The 13,318-nt window shown below is 40.0% G+C and overlaps 1 protein-coding gene across 6 annotated transcripts in view; it reads right to left on the bottom strand.

Moving 5' to 3' along the window:
* PDE1A (phosphodiesterase 1A) overlaps window positions 1-13,318 on the bottom strand; it is a 401,628-nt gene that overhangs the window by 44,987 nt on the left and 343,323 nt on the right. For all 6 annotated transcript variants that reach the window (XM_060409673.1, XM_060409672.1, XM_042243653.2 and 3 more), the window contains 2 exons: window positions 2,833-2,914; window positions 673-793 (listed from right to left, as the gene is read on the bottom strand). In XM_060409673.1, the coding sequence (XP_060265656.1) occupies window positions 673-793; window positions 2,833-2,914 (203 nt within the window). The remainder of the gene's footprint in view (window positions 1-672; window positions 794-2,832; window positions 2,915-13,318) is intronic.

The raw sequence follows: 13,318 nt of genomic DNA, 5'->3' as shown, positions 1-13,318 counted from the left end.
GCTGGTGCACGGTGATGACCCAGAGAGATGTTATGGGGAGGGAGGCGGGAGGGGGGTTCATGTTTGGGAACGCATGTACACCCGTGGTGGATTCATGTCAATGTATGGCAAAACCAATACAGTATTGTAAAGTAAAATAAAGTTAATAATAATAATAATAATAATATCCTTAACACATTTATCAATTAAAAAATCTAGGTTGAAATGTTTTAAATTGTATAGAAATGGACTTTACTATTACACATTATCCAGATCCATTGTATTCATGTCATCTAAAAGGCTAACTTTGAAGTAGGCATCTTTCTAGATATACAAGTGGACTGTGATTGATTTGTTAGCAACACAACACAATTCCCCTCTCCCAACTGCCTACCACGATTGGATATGTTAATATATCCAGGATGTAATTCACACATTTCAATAAAAATTCAAGTAATATTTATTCTCCTGAGTACTGAATATGATTCTGTAATACTCCTTAGTATTAAACTTGGATATTTTTTCTAGTGGACATCAAGTTCCTAATTTCAAAGGCAGATGCAATATATTATAGAGCCATTAGGTGGCAATACTACCTAGTAATTCTTCTAAGAATTTCCTGCTTAATGTAAGGAATAATAAAGATAATTATAAGTAAAAGAGAAAAGACACACAAAAAGAAAACAATCAAACCTGCTTGCTCCATAGGAAGAAGTTTTGGTTTTCGAGTCTTCCTCTATAAGAGGAATAATAATTTTCTCTGTTGAGTCTGTCAGAAGAGAAAATGTTGGTTCTACTATGAAATCAATGAAACCTACAAAAGCAAAAACATAAATAAATATCAATAAAGTCAAGTGTTATAATTTCCTAAATTCTAAATTAGTAATAATTCAGATTCTAACGCTCCTGAGAGCAATTTTCAACTACAATGTTGGCCTAGTTTACCCCTTGCAATTAATTTTAATCCAATAACACAATCTTAACTGCTCTACAAAATCCTCTCTCAAGCAGGGAAAATGGGATACAATTTAAACTTGCTAGTTCAAGTGTATTGAGTTTCCTGTTAATATTCAGACTCATATTATTGTTAACAATAATTTCAGACTAACCAGAGTCAATTTGTTTTTCACTGTTAATGAGAGGAATCACTCTCCTTTCTAAAAAATCTTCACTTGTTTGTTGAATTTTGTTATTGACTAACAAGAAATAATATCCAAGCTCCAAAGAAACTAAATAGTTGAACTGTTTTTTCAAGCCACAGGAAGGCAACCACTTTTTTTCTTCTTATACTATATCAGTCAGAGCTTTCGCCAGTGAGGTAATATTTCAAATAGCTGTTTATTATATTCAGGATATAAAATGTTAGTTCACAGAGCGTGGGTGTATTCTGTTAAATCTGTCAGGGAACAGTAACATCTCTGGGAGACAGCATTAATCCCACCACTTTGAGTTGTCAGGACTGCATAAAGACTTCTACATTTTAAGTACTCATCAAACTGGAAAATGATACACACACAGAACGGGGCATGGTCCTCTAGGGAGCATTTACTACCTGTGTTTAGGTGGAGAAGAAGACAAGCTCTGTGTACATTCAACACCCGAGGGCCCAGGAGAAGTGTGGTGCTGGAAATCAAATGTTTGTTGCCTTGAACACAACTGGGAGCAACAGACCATCATCTGAATATGAGAACACTGTGGGGATGCTTTTTAAATGACAGTGTCCTGGGAAATATCTACTTTAAAAAAAATATCCTATTCATCACAAACTTGGATAAAGTAATTCCCATTTCAAATAACTGGATTCACCATAGTGTATATTAAGGTACATTTTTAATTCAAAAAGCTTTAGTTTTGTGTTTTAATTGATGACTTCAAGTTAAGTCAATGTTAATTGACCACGAGGGTGTTCTTTTAAGTTTCGTCTACGGTTTTAAATGCTTGGGATCTAGAGACTGTCAAATGAGTCACCTTTACTAACATGGCAGTAATTACAGTACAGCAACAAGCCTCAGAAACTTAATTTTTCTCAGTCTTCCCACAGAGGCCCTTAACTTGCCATATTCACACCTTGTGAATGATGAGAGGCACCTGTGTTATGGCAGCTAGGAAAACAGCTATTGGAACATGGGTAGGAAGTAGGAAAGGTGAGAGCGAGAAGCTTTCTGACAGGTGATCACCACTTTGGAGGAGGTGGTGCAGGACCAACTACAGAGGCAAGGTGTGATTCTTTCATTTATTGGTCATATATGCCAGAAATGAAGGTGCTGGCCCAGGGAACACCATTTTAATATATTAACAATAGCAATAATATGTTTTAATCATGGGCTGGATTTGACATTCCTAACATAAACACAAATGAAGAGAATAAATAAGGTTGGGAGCAATATCATTTTACAAATTTCCTGTTGGTTTCCCTAACATATTCATATCCTAAGAATTTTTTCCCAAAAGAATATGAGCTAGTACATTAGGCATATTATTCAAATTTAGTGATAACAGAACGGATACATTAATATTTTCATTGGATTATTCCACATATAGAGAATTAAATTACAGAAAATAATCAGCAATAAAACAACAGAAAATGCTGTCTCTTGCACAGAAAGAGAAGAAAGCTCTGCATTTTATAAAAGGATTACAAAGAGAATAACAATTATTTACTAACTCTGCTCTGTTGATTCATTTTATGAGGATATTTCAAAATTCTTACCATTCACCCCCATATAGGTCAGTCTAAAAATTAAATTTATCATGCATATGCAGTAGATTTTCATGAGTGAAAAACATTGCGTATCCATTTGAAAATTAACAGGCTCACACTCGCTCGCCACGACCACCAGTTCTCAGTATTACCTATTTGGGACTGGGCCACCATCGTAGACTTCCGATCGCAAAGCGGGGAAAATGGAAGCCCTAATTCAGCTTCTTTATCTCCCTACAGAAAGAAATGCCCGTTAGTACAGACTTGGTGTGGAGAAACTAAGAGCAGCTTAGATAAAAACCCTTAAAAAGTTGCATATTTTACTTCTTAATTGGCTTTGTGTATTTATTATAAAACCAAAAGCTGTTATTCATGTTCATGTAACTTTACTGAGTTGGTGTGCTTTGGGGGATGTGTTGTATAAGGCACACACTGTAGAAGTAAAATGACAGGAACATTTCCAGCACCTGGAGACTCTGCAGTGATATTCTAGAGAGATAATCCTTTGTTCTTTGGAATTTTCTAAAGTTACCATAAACTAGCCTAGAGGAGCTATCCCACGTTGAAGGTCAACAACAGCGGTGGTAAGGAGATACCCCTCATCCAAGGTAAGGAACAGTGGCTGTGCTTTGCTGGAGCAGCCGTGAAGAGATACCCCACGCCAAGGTAAGAGAAACCCAAGTAAGATGGTAAGTGTTGCAAGAGGGCATCAGAGGGCAGACACACTGAAACCATACCCACAGAAAACTAGTCAATCCAATCACACTAGGACCGCAGCCTTATCTAACTAAATCAAACCAAGCCATGCCTGTGGGGCAACCCAAGACGGGCGGGTCATGGTGGAAAGGCCTGAGAGAATGTGGTCCACTGGAGAGGGGAACGGCAAGCCACTTCAGTATTCTTGCCTTGAGAACCCCATGAACAGTAAGAAAAGGCAAAATGATAGGATACCAAAGAGGAACTCCCCAGGTCAGTAGGTGCCCAATATGCTTCTGGAGATCAGTGGAGAAATAACATCAGAAAGAATGAAGGGATGGAGCCAAAGCAAAAACAATACCCAGCTGTGGATGTGACTGGTGATAGAAGCAAGATCCAATGCTGTAAAGAGCAATATTGCATAGGAACCTGGAATGTCAGGTCCATGAATCAAGGCAAATTGGAAGTGGTCAAACAAGAGATGGCAAGGGTGAACTTCGACATTCTAGGAATCAGAGAATTAAAATGGACTGGAATGGGTGAATTTAACTCAGATGACCATTACATCTACTACTGCAGACAGGAATCCCTCAGAAGAAATGGAGTAGCCATCATGGCCAACAAAAGAGTCCAAAATGCAGTACTTGGATGCAATCTCAAAAATGACAGAACGATCTCTTCATCTCCAAGGCAAACCATTCAATATCACAGTTATCCAAGTCTATGCCCCAACCAGTAATGCTGAAGAAACTGAAGTTGAACAGTTTTATGAAGACCTACAAGACCTTTTAGAACTAACACCCCCAAAAAGATGTCCTTTTCATTATAGGGGACTAGAATGCAAAAGTAGGAAGTCAAGAAACACCTGGAGTAACAGGCAAATTTGGCCTTCAAGTACAGAATGAAGCAGGGCAAAGACTAATAGAGTTTTGCCAAGAAAATGCACTGGTCATAGCAAACACCCTCTTCCAACAACCCAAGAGAAGACTCTACACATGGACATCACCAGATGGTCAATACCGAAATCAGATTGATTATATTCTTTGCAGCCAAAGATGGAGAAGCTCTATACAGTCAACAAAAACAAGACCAGGAGCTGACTGTGGCTCAGATCATGAACTCCTTATTCCCAAATTCAGACTTAAATTGAAGAAAGTAGGGAAAATCGCTGGACCATTCAGGTATGACCTAAATCAAATCCCTTATGATTATACAGTGGAAGTGAGAAATAGATTTAAGGGGCTAGATCTGATATACAGTGCCTGATGAACTATGGAATGAGGTTTGTGACATTGTACAGGAGACAGGGATCAAGACCATCCCCATGGAAAATAAATGCAAAAAAGAAAAATGGCTGTCTGGGAAGCCTTACAAATAGCTGTGAAAAGAAGAGAGGCGAAAAGCCAAGGAGAAAAGGAAAGTTATAAGCATCTGATTGCAGAGTTCCAAAGAATAGCAAGAAGAGATAAGAAAGCCTTCTTCAGCGATCAATGCAAAGAAATAGAGGAAAACAACAGAATGGGAAAGACTAGAGATCTCTTCAAGAAAATTATATACACCAAGGGAACATTTCATGCAAAGATGGGCTCGATAAAGGACAGAAATGGTCTGGACCTAACAGAAGCAGAAGATATTAAGAAGAGGTGGCAAGAATACATGGAAGAACTGTACTAAAAAGATCTTCATGACCCAGATAATCATGATGATGTGATCACTAATCTAGAGCCAGACATCTTGGAATGTGAGGTCAAGTGGGCCTTAGAAAGCATCACTATGAACAAAGCTAGTGGAGGTGATGGAATTCGAGTTGAGCTGTTTCAAATCCCGAAAGATGATGCTGTGAAAGTGCTGCACTCAATATGCCAGCAAATTTGGAAAACTCAGCAGTGGCCACAGGACTGGAAAAGGTTAGTTTTCATTCTAATTCCAAAGAAAGGCAATGCAAAAGAATGCTCAAACTACCACACAATTGCACTCATCTCACATGCTAGTAAAGTAATTCTCAAAATTCTCCAAGCCAGACTTCAGCAATATGTGAACTGTGAAATCCCTGATGTTCAAGCTGGTTTTAGAAAAGGCAGAGGAACCAGAGATCAAATGGCCAACATCCACTGGATCATGGAAAAAGCAAGAGAGTTCCAGAAAAACATCTATTTCTGCTTCATTGACTATGCCAAAGCCTTTGACTGTGTGGATCACGATAAACTATGGAAAATTCTGAAAGAGGTGGGAATACCAGACCACCTGACCTGCCTCCTGAGAAGCCTGTATGCAGGTCAGGAAGCAACAGTTAGAACTGGACATGGAACAACAGACTGGTTCCAAATAGGGAAAGGACTACGTCAAGGCTATATATTGTCACCCTGCTTATTTAACGTATATGCAGAGTACATCATGAGAAACACTGGACTGGAAGAAACACAAGCTGGAATCAAGATTGCCAGGAGAAATATCAATAACCTCAGATATGCAGATGACACCACCCTTACGGCAGAAAGTGAAGAGGAGCTAAAAAGCCTCTTGATGAAAGTGAAAGAGGAGAGTGAAAAAGTGTTAAAGCTCAACATTCAGAAAACGAAGATCATGGCATCTGGTCCCATCACTTCATGGGAAATAGATGGGGAAACAGTGGAAACAGTAGATACAGTGTCAGACTTTATTTTGGGGGGCTCCCAAATCACTGCAGATGGTGACTGCAGCCATGAAATTAGAGACGCTTACTCCTTGGAAGAAAAGTTATGACCAACCTAGATAGTATATTCAGAAGCAGAGACATTACTTTGCCATCTAAGGTCCATCTAGTCAAGGCTATGGTTTTTCCTGTGGTCATGTATGGATATGAAAGTTGGACTGTGAAGAAGGCTGAGCGCCAAAGAATTGATGCGTTTGAACTGTGGTGTTGGAGAAGACTCTTGAGAGTGCCTTGGACTGCAAGGAGATCCAACCAGTCCATTCTGAAGGAGATCAGCCCTGGGATTTCTTTGGAAGGAATGATGCTAAAGCTGAAGCTCCAATACTTTGGCAACCTCATGCAAAGAGTTGACTCATTGGAAAAGACTCTGATGCTGGGAGGGATTGGGGGCAGGAAGAGAAGGGGACGACAGAGGATGAGATGGCTGGATGGCATCACGGACTCGATGGACGTGAGCCTGAGTGAACTCCGGGAGTTGGTGATGGACAGGGAGGCCTGGCGTGCTGTGATTCATGGGGTCGCAAAGAGTCGGACACGACTGAGCGACTGAACTGAACTGAACTGAACTGACCATGAACTAGTCATCTTGGTGTGTTATTTGGCATTTGACAATCCAGCTCATGAATTTTCTACTTTTTCCCCCCAATGCCAAATGACATTAGCAGATCTTCAGTATCAATAATTCATGATTGATTTTTAAACTGGTTTTTAAACTGGTTTTTAAACTAACGAGGGACCTCCTTGGCTCAGCAGTAAAGAATCTGTCTGCAATATGCGAGACCCAAGTTCCATCCCTGGGTCAAGAAGATCCCCTGGAGGGGGGCATGGAAACCCACTCTAGTACTCTTACCTAGAGAATCCCATGGACAGAGGAGCCTGGCAGGCTGCAGTCCATAGGGTCGCACAGAGTAGGGTGTGACTAAAGCGACTAAGCAGCAGCAGCTTGGTGGTCTAGTGGCTAAGGCACCACACTCCCAAAGCAGAGGGCCTGTGTTTGATTCCTGCTCAGGGAACTGGATCCCAATACTGCATCTGAGAATTCATATGCTGCAACTAAGACCCAGTACAGTCAAATAAATAAAATTAAACACTTTTTTTAAAAGTGTATGAGCATTTTGAAAGATCTTTCTACCTATAAACCAAGTTTTACTGAAACTCCCACAGCAAATAGTGAGGAACATATTCAATATTCTTACATTCTGTTTGCATGTGAGTAAAAATCGCTCAGTTGTGTCTGACTCTTTGTGACCCCATGGACTATACAGTCTATGGAATTCTCCAGGGTGGAATACTGTACTGGGTAGCCTTTCCCTTCTCCAGGGGATTTTCAAACCCAGGGATCGAACCCAGGTCTCCTACATTGCAGGCAGATTATTTACCAGCTGAGCCACAAGGGTAGCCCCAGAATACTGGAGTGGGTAGCCTATCCCTTCTCCAGCAGATCTTCCCAACACAGGAATTGAACTGGCGTCTTCTGTATTGTAGGCACATTCTTTATGAACTGAGCTACTGTTTGCATAAATCTTGTTTTAATGTAGTCTTATCAGAGAAAATTGAAATGTCAATGATTTTTTTACTATGTGATCTTATCAATTGTAGATTAATTGAGCACACACATTGAAGAACTCCATTTCTGTTTGGGCTAAATATCACAAGAGATAAAAGATTTAAAGGTGGCTGCTATGGACAAAGCTTTCTTCCTATGACAGCATGACTGCATGCGCAGTTGCTTAGTCGTGTCAGACTCTTTGTGACCCCATGGACTGTAGTCTGCCAAACTCCTCTGGCCTTGACATTTTCCAGGCAAGAAGACTGGAGTGGGTTGCTATTTCCTCTTCCAGGGGATCTTCCCAACCCAGGGACAGAACCTGCATTTCTTTTGTCTCCTGCATTGGCAGGTGGATACTTTACCATTAGTGCTACCTGGGAAGCCATTAATTATGCCAAGCTTTATCAAACATTGGCTCTTTGCATTCACGGAGATTTGAAAGAGGAGAGAGGATACTCTCGAAGAGGGGAAAGGACAGATGGAATTCTCCAGTCAAGAATACTGGAGGGGGTTGCCATGCCCTCCTCCAGGAGATCTTCCCAAGCCAACGACTGAACCTGGGTCTCTGACATTGCAGGTGGATTCTTTATCATCTGAGCCACCAGGGAAGCCCCATAAGAGCACTGTTAGGACATATGATCTGGTCCTAAGATCAGGGGACAAAAGGGAGTGGCCTACAATTAGTGGCAGAGCCCATGTTACAAGGCAACACCTGTCTGAGAACTTCAGTTTCCTTTGTCTGCTTTTTCTAACATCTTTTCATCATGATCTTTATATTATGTCAATGTGTGGCTTTAAAGTTCTTACTGATATGTTTTCTGGTGCAATTCCTCTGAACCATGCCTCTGATTATGAGGGGCAGAAAGTTTGAAATCAGAATTGCTTGGGAAGATCTAGATATGGTCATCAAAGAATCAGTAGGTCAAGTAGCTACAAACAGGAATATTTCACTATGTCACAACTTACAGAAAATAGAGAAAGAATTTCTGTGACCTCTTCCAGCAAACTTCGTCTATCTAATAGAGTTATCCTGAGGTTATCTAAGATAATTTATATGAAGTTTAAGGACACTACCTAATATATAGTCAGTAGTCAGTAATGTTAACTAATCAAAATCAGAGATGGTTAGATAGCATCATTGACTCAATGGACATGTAATTTAAGGAAACTTCATTAAGATACTGGAGGGCAAGGGAACCTGGGTGCTGCAGTCCATGGGGTCACAAAGAGTTGGACATGACTTAGCAACTGAACACCAACAACAAAAATCATAATTCATAATAGCAAAAGCACCTGCAAATTAGAGGTATTTATGGTGTGTGATGCATATGCAGGTCAGGAAGCAACAGTTAGAACTGGACATGGAACAGCAGACTGGTTCCAAATAGGAAAAGGAGTACGTCAAGACTGTATACTGTCACCCTGCTTATTTAACTTCTATGCAGAGTACGTCATGAGAAACGCTGGGCTGGAAGAAGCACAAGCTGGAATCAAGATTGCTGGGAGAAATACCAATAACCTCAGATATGCAGATGACACCACCCTTATGGCAGAAAGTAAAGAGGAACTAAAAAGCCTCTTGACAAAAGTGAAAGAGGAGAGTGAAAAAGTTGGCTTAAAGCACATTCAGAAAACTAAGATCATGGCATCCAGTCCCATCACTTCATGGCAAATAGATGGGGAAACAGTGGCTGCCTTTATTTTTCTGGGCTCCAAAAATCACTGCAGATGGTGATTGCAGTCATGAAATTAAAAGATGCTTACTCCTTGGAAGGAAAGTTATGACCAACCTAGACGGCATATTCAAAAGCAGAGACATTACTTTGCCAACAAAGATCCGTCTAATCAAGGCTATGGTTTTTCCAGTGGTCATGTTTGGATGTGAGAGTTGGTCTGTGAAGAAAGCTGAGTGCCAAAGAACTGATGCTTTTGAACTGTGATGTTGGAGAAGACTCTTAAGAGTCCCTTGGACTGTAGGGATATCCAGATAGTCCAACCTAAAGGAGATCAGTCCTGGGTGTTCACTGGAGGACTGATGTTGAAGCTGAAACTCCAATACTTTGGCCACCTGATGTGAAGAGCTGACTCATTGGGAAAGACCCTGATGCTGGGAAAGATTGAGGGCAAGAGGTGAAGGGGACGACAGAGGATGAGATGTTTGCATGGCATCACTGACTGGATGGACACGGGTTTGGGTGAACTCTGGGAGTTGGTGATGGACAGAGAGGCCTGGCGTGCTGTGGTTCATGGGATCACAAAGAATTGGACACGACTGAGCGCCTGCACTGAACTGAACTGATGCATATCTTGGATGATGTTAAACTACATGAGAAAGGATTAGTACTTAATTTACTTCTAATGGACTGGGGCATTGGCTTTCCCTTTCTATTTCCTAGATGGAATTGACATAACAGAAATTTTGTTTCTGAAACATTAATTTGTAGGCAGCATGGGGTGGCTTGGGATAAGTTAAAGATGAGGCTTGTGCTCCAAACCTGAATGAAAGGGAGACTTTGGGACTACAAATAGAAATAAGACAACATGTATGAGGGCTTGAATGAAAGACTATTATGAATTTTATTTTAACATGTTGAGAATAATAATATCATTAACAGCTTATTAAATAAAATGACATTACTATTATTAAAATAGAAATAAAGCTACTTATATGCTTCATGGGAAATGTAATACTGTAAATTCCTAATTGACATATGCAAAGATGATTAATTGCTTTTATTAGTTACAGTGTTGGTGATATTTTAAAAGATGTAGATTTATGCCATTTAAATTCCTTGACCTGAAAATGATCATTTGGGCCTTAAAAAGGCATTGTGATGATTTATTTTCCATGAACTAAATTTCATAAAATGCTGGATGCTAAAATTTTCATATGGGACTTAGGCATTTGACAAACGTATGCAGGGTTGATCTTCCTACAGATGAAGTAGGAGATTTTATATTATACTTGCTTCTTGTACTGTACAATTGATTTAGAATATTAAACTTCCACTGCTAAAGACATTGAATGCTAAGGTGAGTTAATTAGTTATTTATAAACACTTCAAAGTGTTATTTATTCTTTAGGGTGAATACAGGCCATGAGCACAAGATTAGTAGAGGGCCCTGTAGCCAGACTCTGAGGGAACCAGGAACCCTAAAGGACAAGGGAGACTCCTAAGGGAAAGGGAAAGATATTTAAAGAGAGAGTCGGGATACCTGAAGATGAGTTTGACAAACTTAACAATTTTCTTATTCTGTCCCTGAATAGGGAACATTTACTTTTCATCAAAGTGAAACCAGGGTCAAAAGCAATAGACACTGTGTAAATCAACTGGTTTATATATTTTTGGAGGTTGTGCTTTCATGCTAGCAATAGGAGGTCAAAAAAATAATTTTAAAAATAAAAAAACTTACTGAATACACGTATATTCTGAGGCATTGAATCAGACAAGTGACTGATGCAAAATTTTAGGTTCCTAGGTCATTAAAATCCTAAAGGATAATGCTGTTAAAGTGTTGCACTCAATATATCAGCAAATTTGGAAATATCAGCAGTGGCCAAAAGGCTAGAAAAGGTCAATTTTCATTCCAGTCCCAAAGAAGCACAATGCTAAAGGATGTTCAAACTACTGCACAATTGCATTTGTTTTACATGGTAGCAAGGTTATGTGCAAAATCATTCAAGCTAGGCTTCTGCAGTACGTGAACTGAGAACTTCCAGATGTACAAGCTGGGTTTAGAAAAGGCAGAAGAGCTAGAGGTCAAATGGCCAAAAATCCATTGGATCATGATGAAAGCAGGGGAATTCCAGAAAAACATCGACTTCTGCTTCATTGGCTACACTAAAGTCTTTGACTGTGTGGATCACAACTGTGAAATATTCTTAAAGCGATGGGAATATGAGTCCACCTTACTTGCTTCCTGAGAAACCTGTATATAGACCAAGAAGCAACAGTTAGAACTCGACATGGAACAATGGAGAGGCTCAAAATTGGGAAAGAAGTACAAGGCTGTATGTTGTCACCTTGTGTATTTAACTTACATGCAGAGTGTATATGTAAGTGATCAGTCATGTCCAACTTTTCGTGACACGATGGACGGTAGCCTGCCAGATTCCTCTGTCCATGGAATTTTCCAGAAGGAGAACTGGAGTGAGTTTCCATGCCCTCCCCCAGGGGATCTTTCCGACTCAGAGACTGAACTGGCATCTTTTGCATTGGCAGGCGGATTCTTTACCCCCGTGCTTCCTGGGAAGCCCTAGGTGTGCAGAGCATACCATGCAAAATGTCAAGCTGAATGAATCACAAGCTGGAATCAAGATTTCTGGGAGAAATATCAACGACCTCAGATATGCATATTATACCACCCTAATGGCAGAAAATGAAGAGGAATTAAAGAACCTCCTGATAAGGGTGAAAGAGGAGAGTGAAAAAGCTGGCTTAAAACTCAACATTCAAAAAACTAAGATCATAGCATCTGGTCCCATCACTTCATGGCAAATAGAATGGGAAAAAGTGGAAATAGTGACAGATTTTATTTCCTTGGGCTCCAAAATTACTGCAAACAGTGACTGGAGCCATGAAATTAAAAGATGCTTCCTCCTCGGAAAGAAAGTTATCACAAACCTAGACACCATCTTAAAAAACAGAGATATCACTTTGCTGGCAAAGGTCTAAAGAGCCAAAGTTATGGTTTTTCGAGTAGACATGTACTGATGTAGAATTGGACCATAAAGAAGGCTGAGCACCAAAGAACTGATCCTTTTGAGTTGTTGTGCTGGAGAAAACTCTTCAGAGTCCCTTGGACAGCAAGGAGATCAAACTAATCATTCCAAAGGAAATCAGTCCCGAATATTCATTGGAAGGACTAATGCTGAAACTCCAAATTTTGGCCACTTGATGTGAAGAGCTGACTCACTGGAAAAGACCCTAATGCTGGGAAAGATGAAGGGCTGGAGGAGAAGAGGGTAGCAGAGGATGAGATGGTTAGATAGCATCACAGACTCAATGGATGTGAATCTGATCAACCTCTAGGAGCTAGTGAAGGACAGGGAAGCCTGGCATGCTGTAGTCCCTGCGGTTGCAAAGAGTTGGACTTGACTTAGTGACTGAATAGAGCAGAACCACTAAACTCAATTATTTAACCAACAACTTAGTTATGCCCCTGAATCAGTGCATCTTTTCTTGGAGATGAGCCTGTAGATAGAGGTTGAGAAAGTGGTTCCATCAACTTGGAAACTCAAGTAGCCTGATGTGCTCAGGCCTGATAGTTTATGTCTGTCTTAGCAATTCCCTTGGGGGTTGTTGGAATTTCTTCTTTGAAAGGCCATAACAAAGAACTAATACATGTATACCTTGGAGATATTCTAGGTTGGGTTTCAGATGACCAAAATAAAGGCAGCATTGCAATAAAGTGAGCTATGAGTTTTTCTGTTTCCTTGTGTTTATAAAAGTTATGTTTATCCCATACTGTAGTCTAATGTAGTCTAATAAGTGTGTACTTACATTATGCCTAAAAAAGCAATATACATAGCTTAATTTTAAAATAGTTTATTGATAGAAATTTTAGCCATCATCTGAGTCTTCAGTGAATTGTAATCATTTTGCTAGTGGAGGGTTTTGAGTACTGATGGCTGCTTACTGATCAGGGTGGTAGCTGCTAAAGGCTGGGGTGGCTGCGCCATTTCTTAAAATAAGAACAC

The sequence above is a fragment of the Ovis aries genome, chromosome 2, assembly GCF_016772045.2.
Source record: "Ovis aries strain OAR_USU_Benz2616 breed Rambouillet chromosome 2, ARS-UI_Ramb_v3.0, whole genome shotgun sequence".
NCBI lineage: Eukaryota > Metazoa > Chordata > Mammalia > Artiodactyla > Bovidae > Ovis > Ovis aries.
Note: the sequence above shows the minus strand (reverse complement) of the source record. Positions and strands in the feature narration are given on the sequence as shown.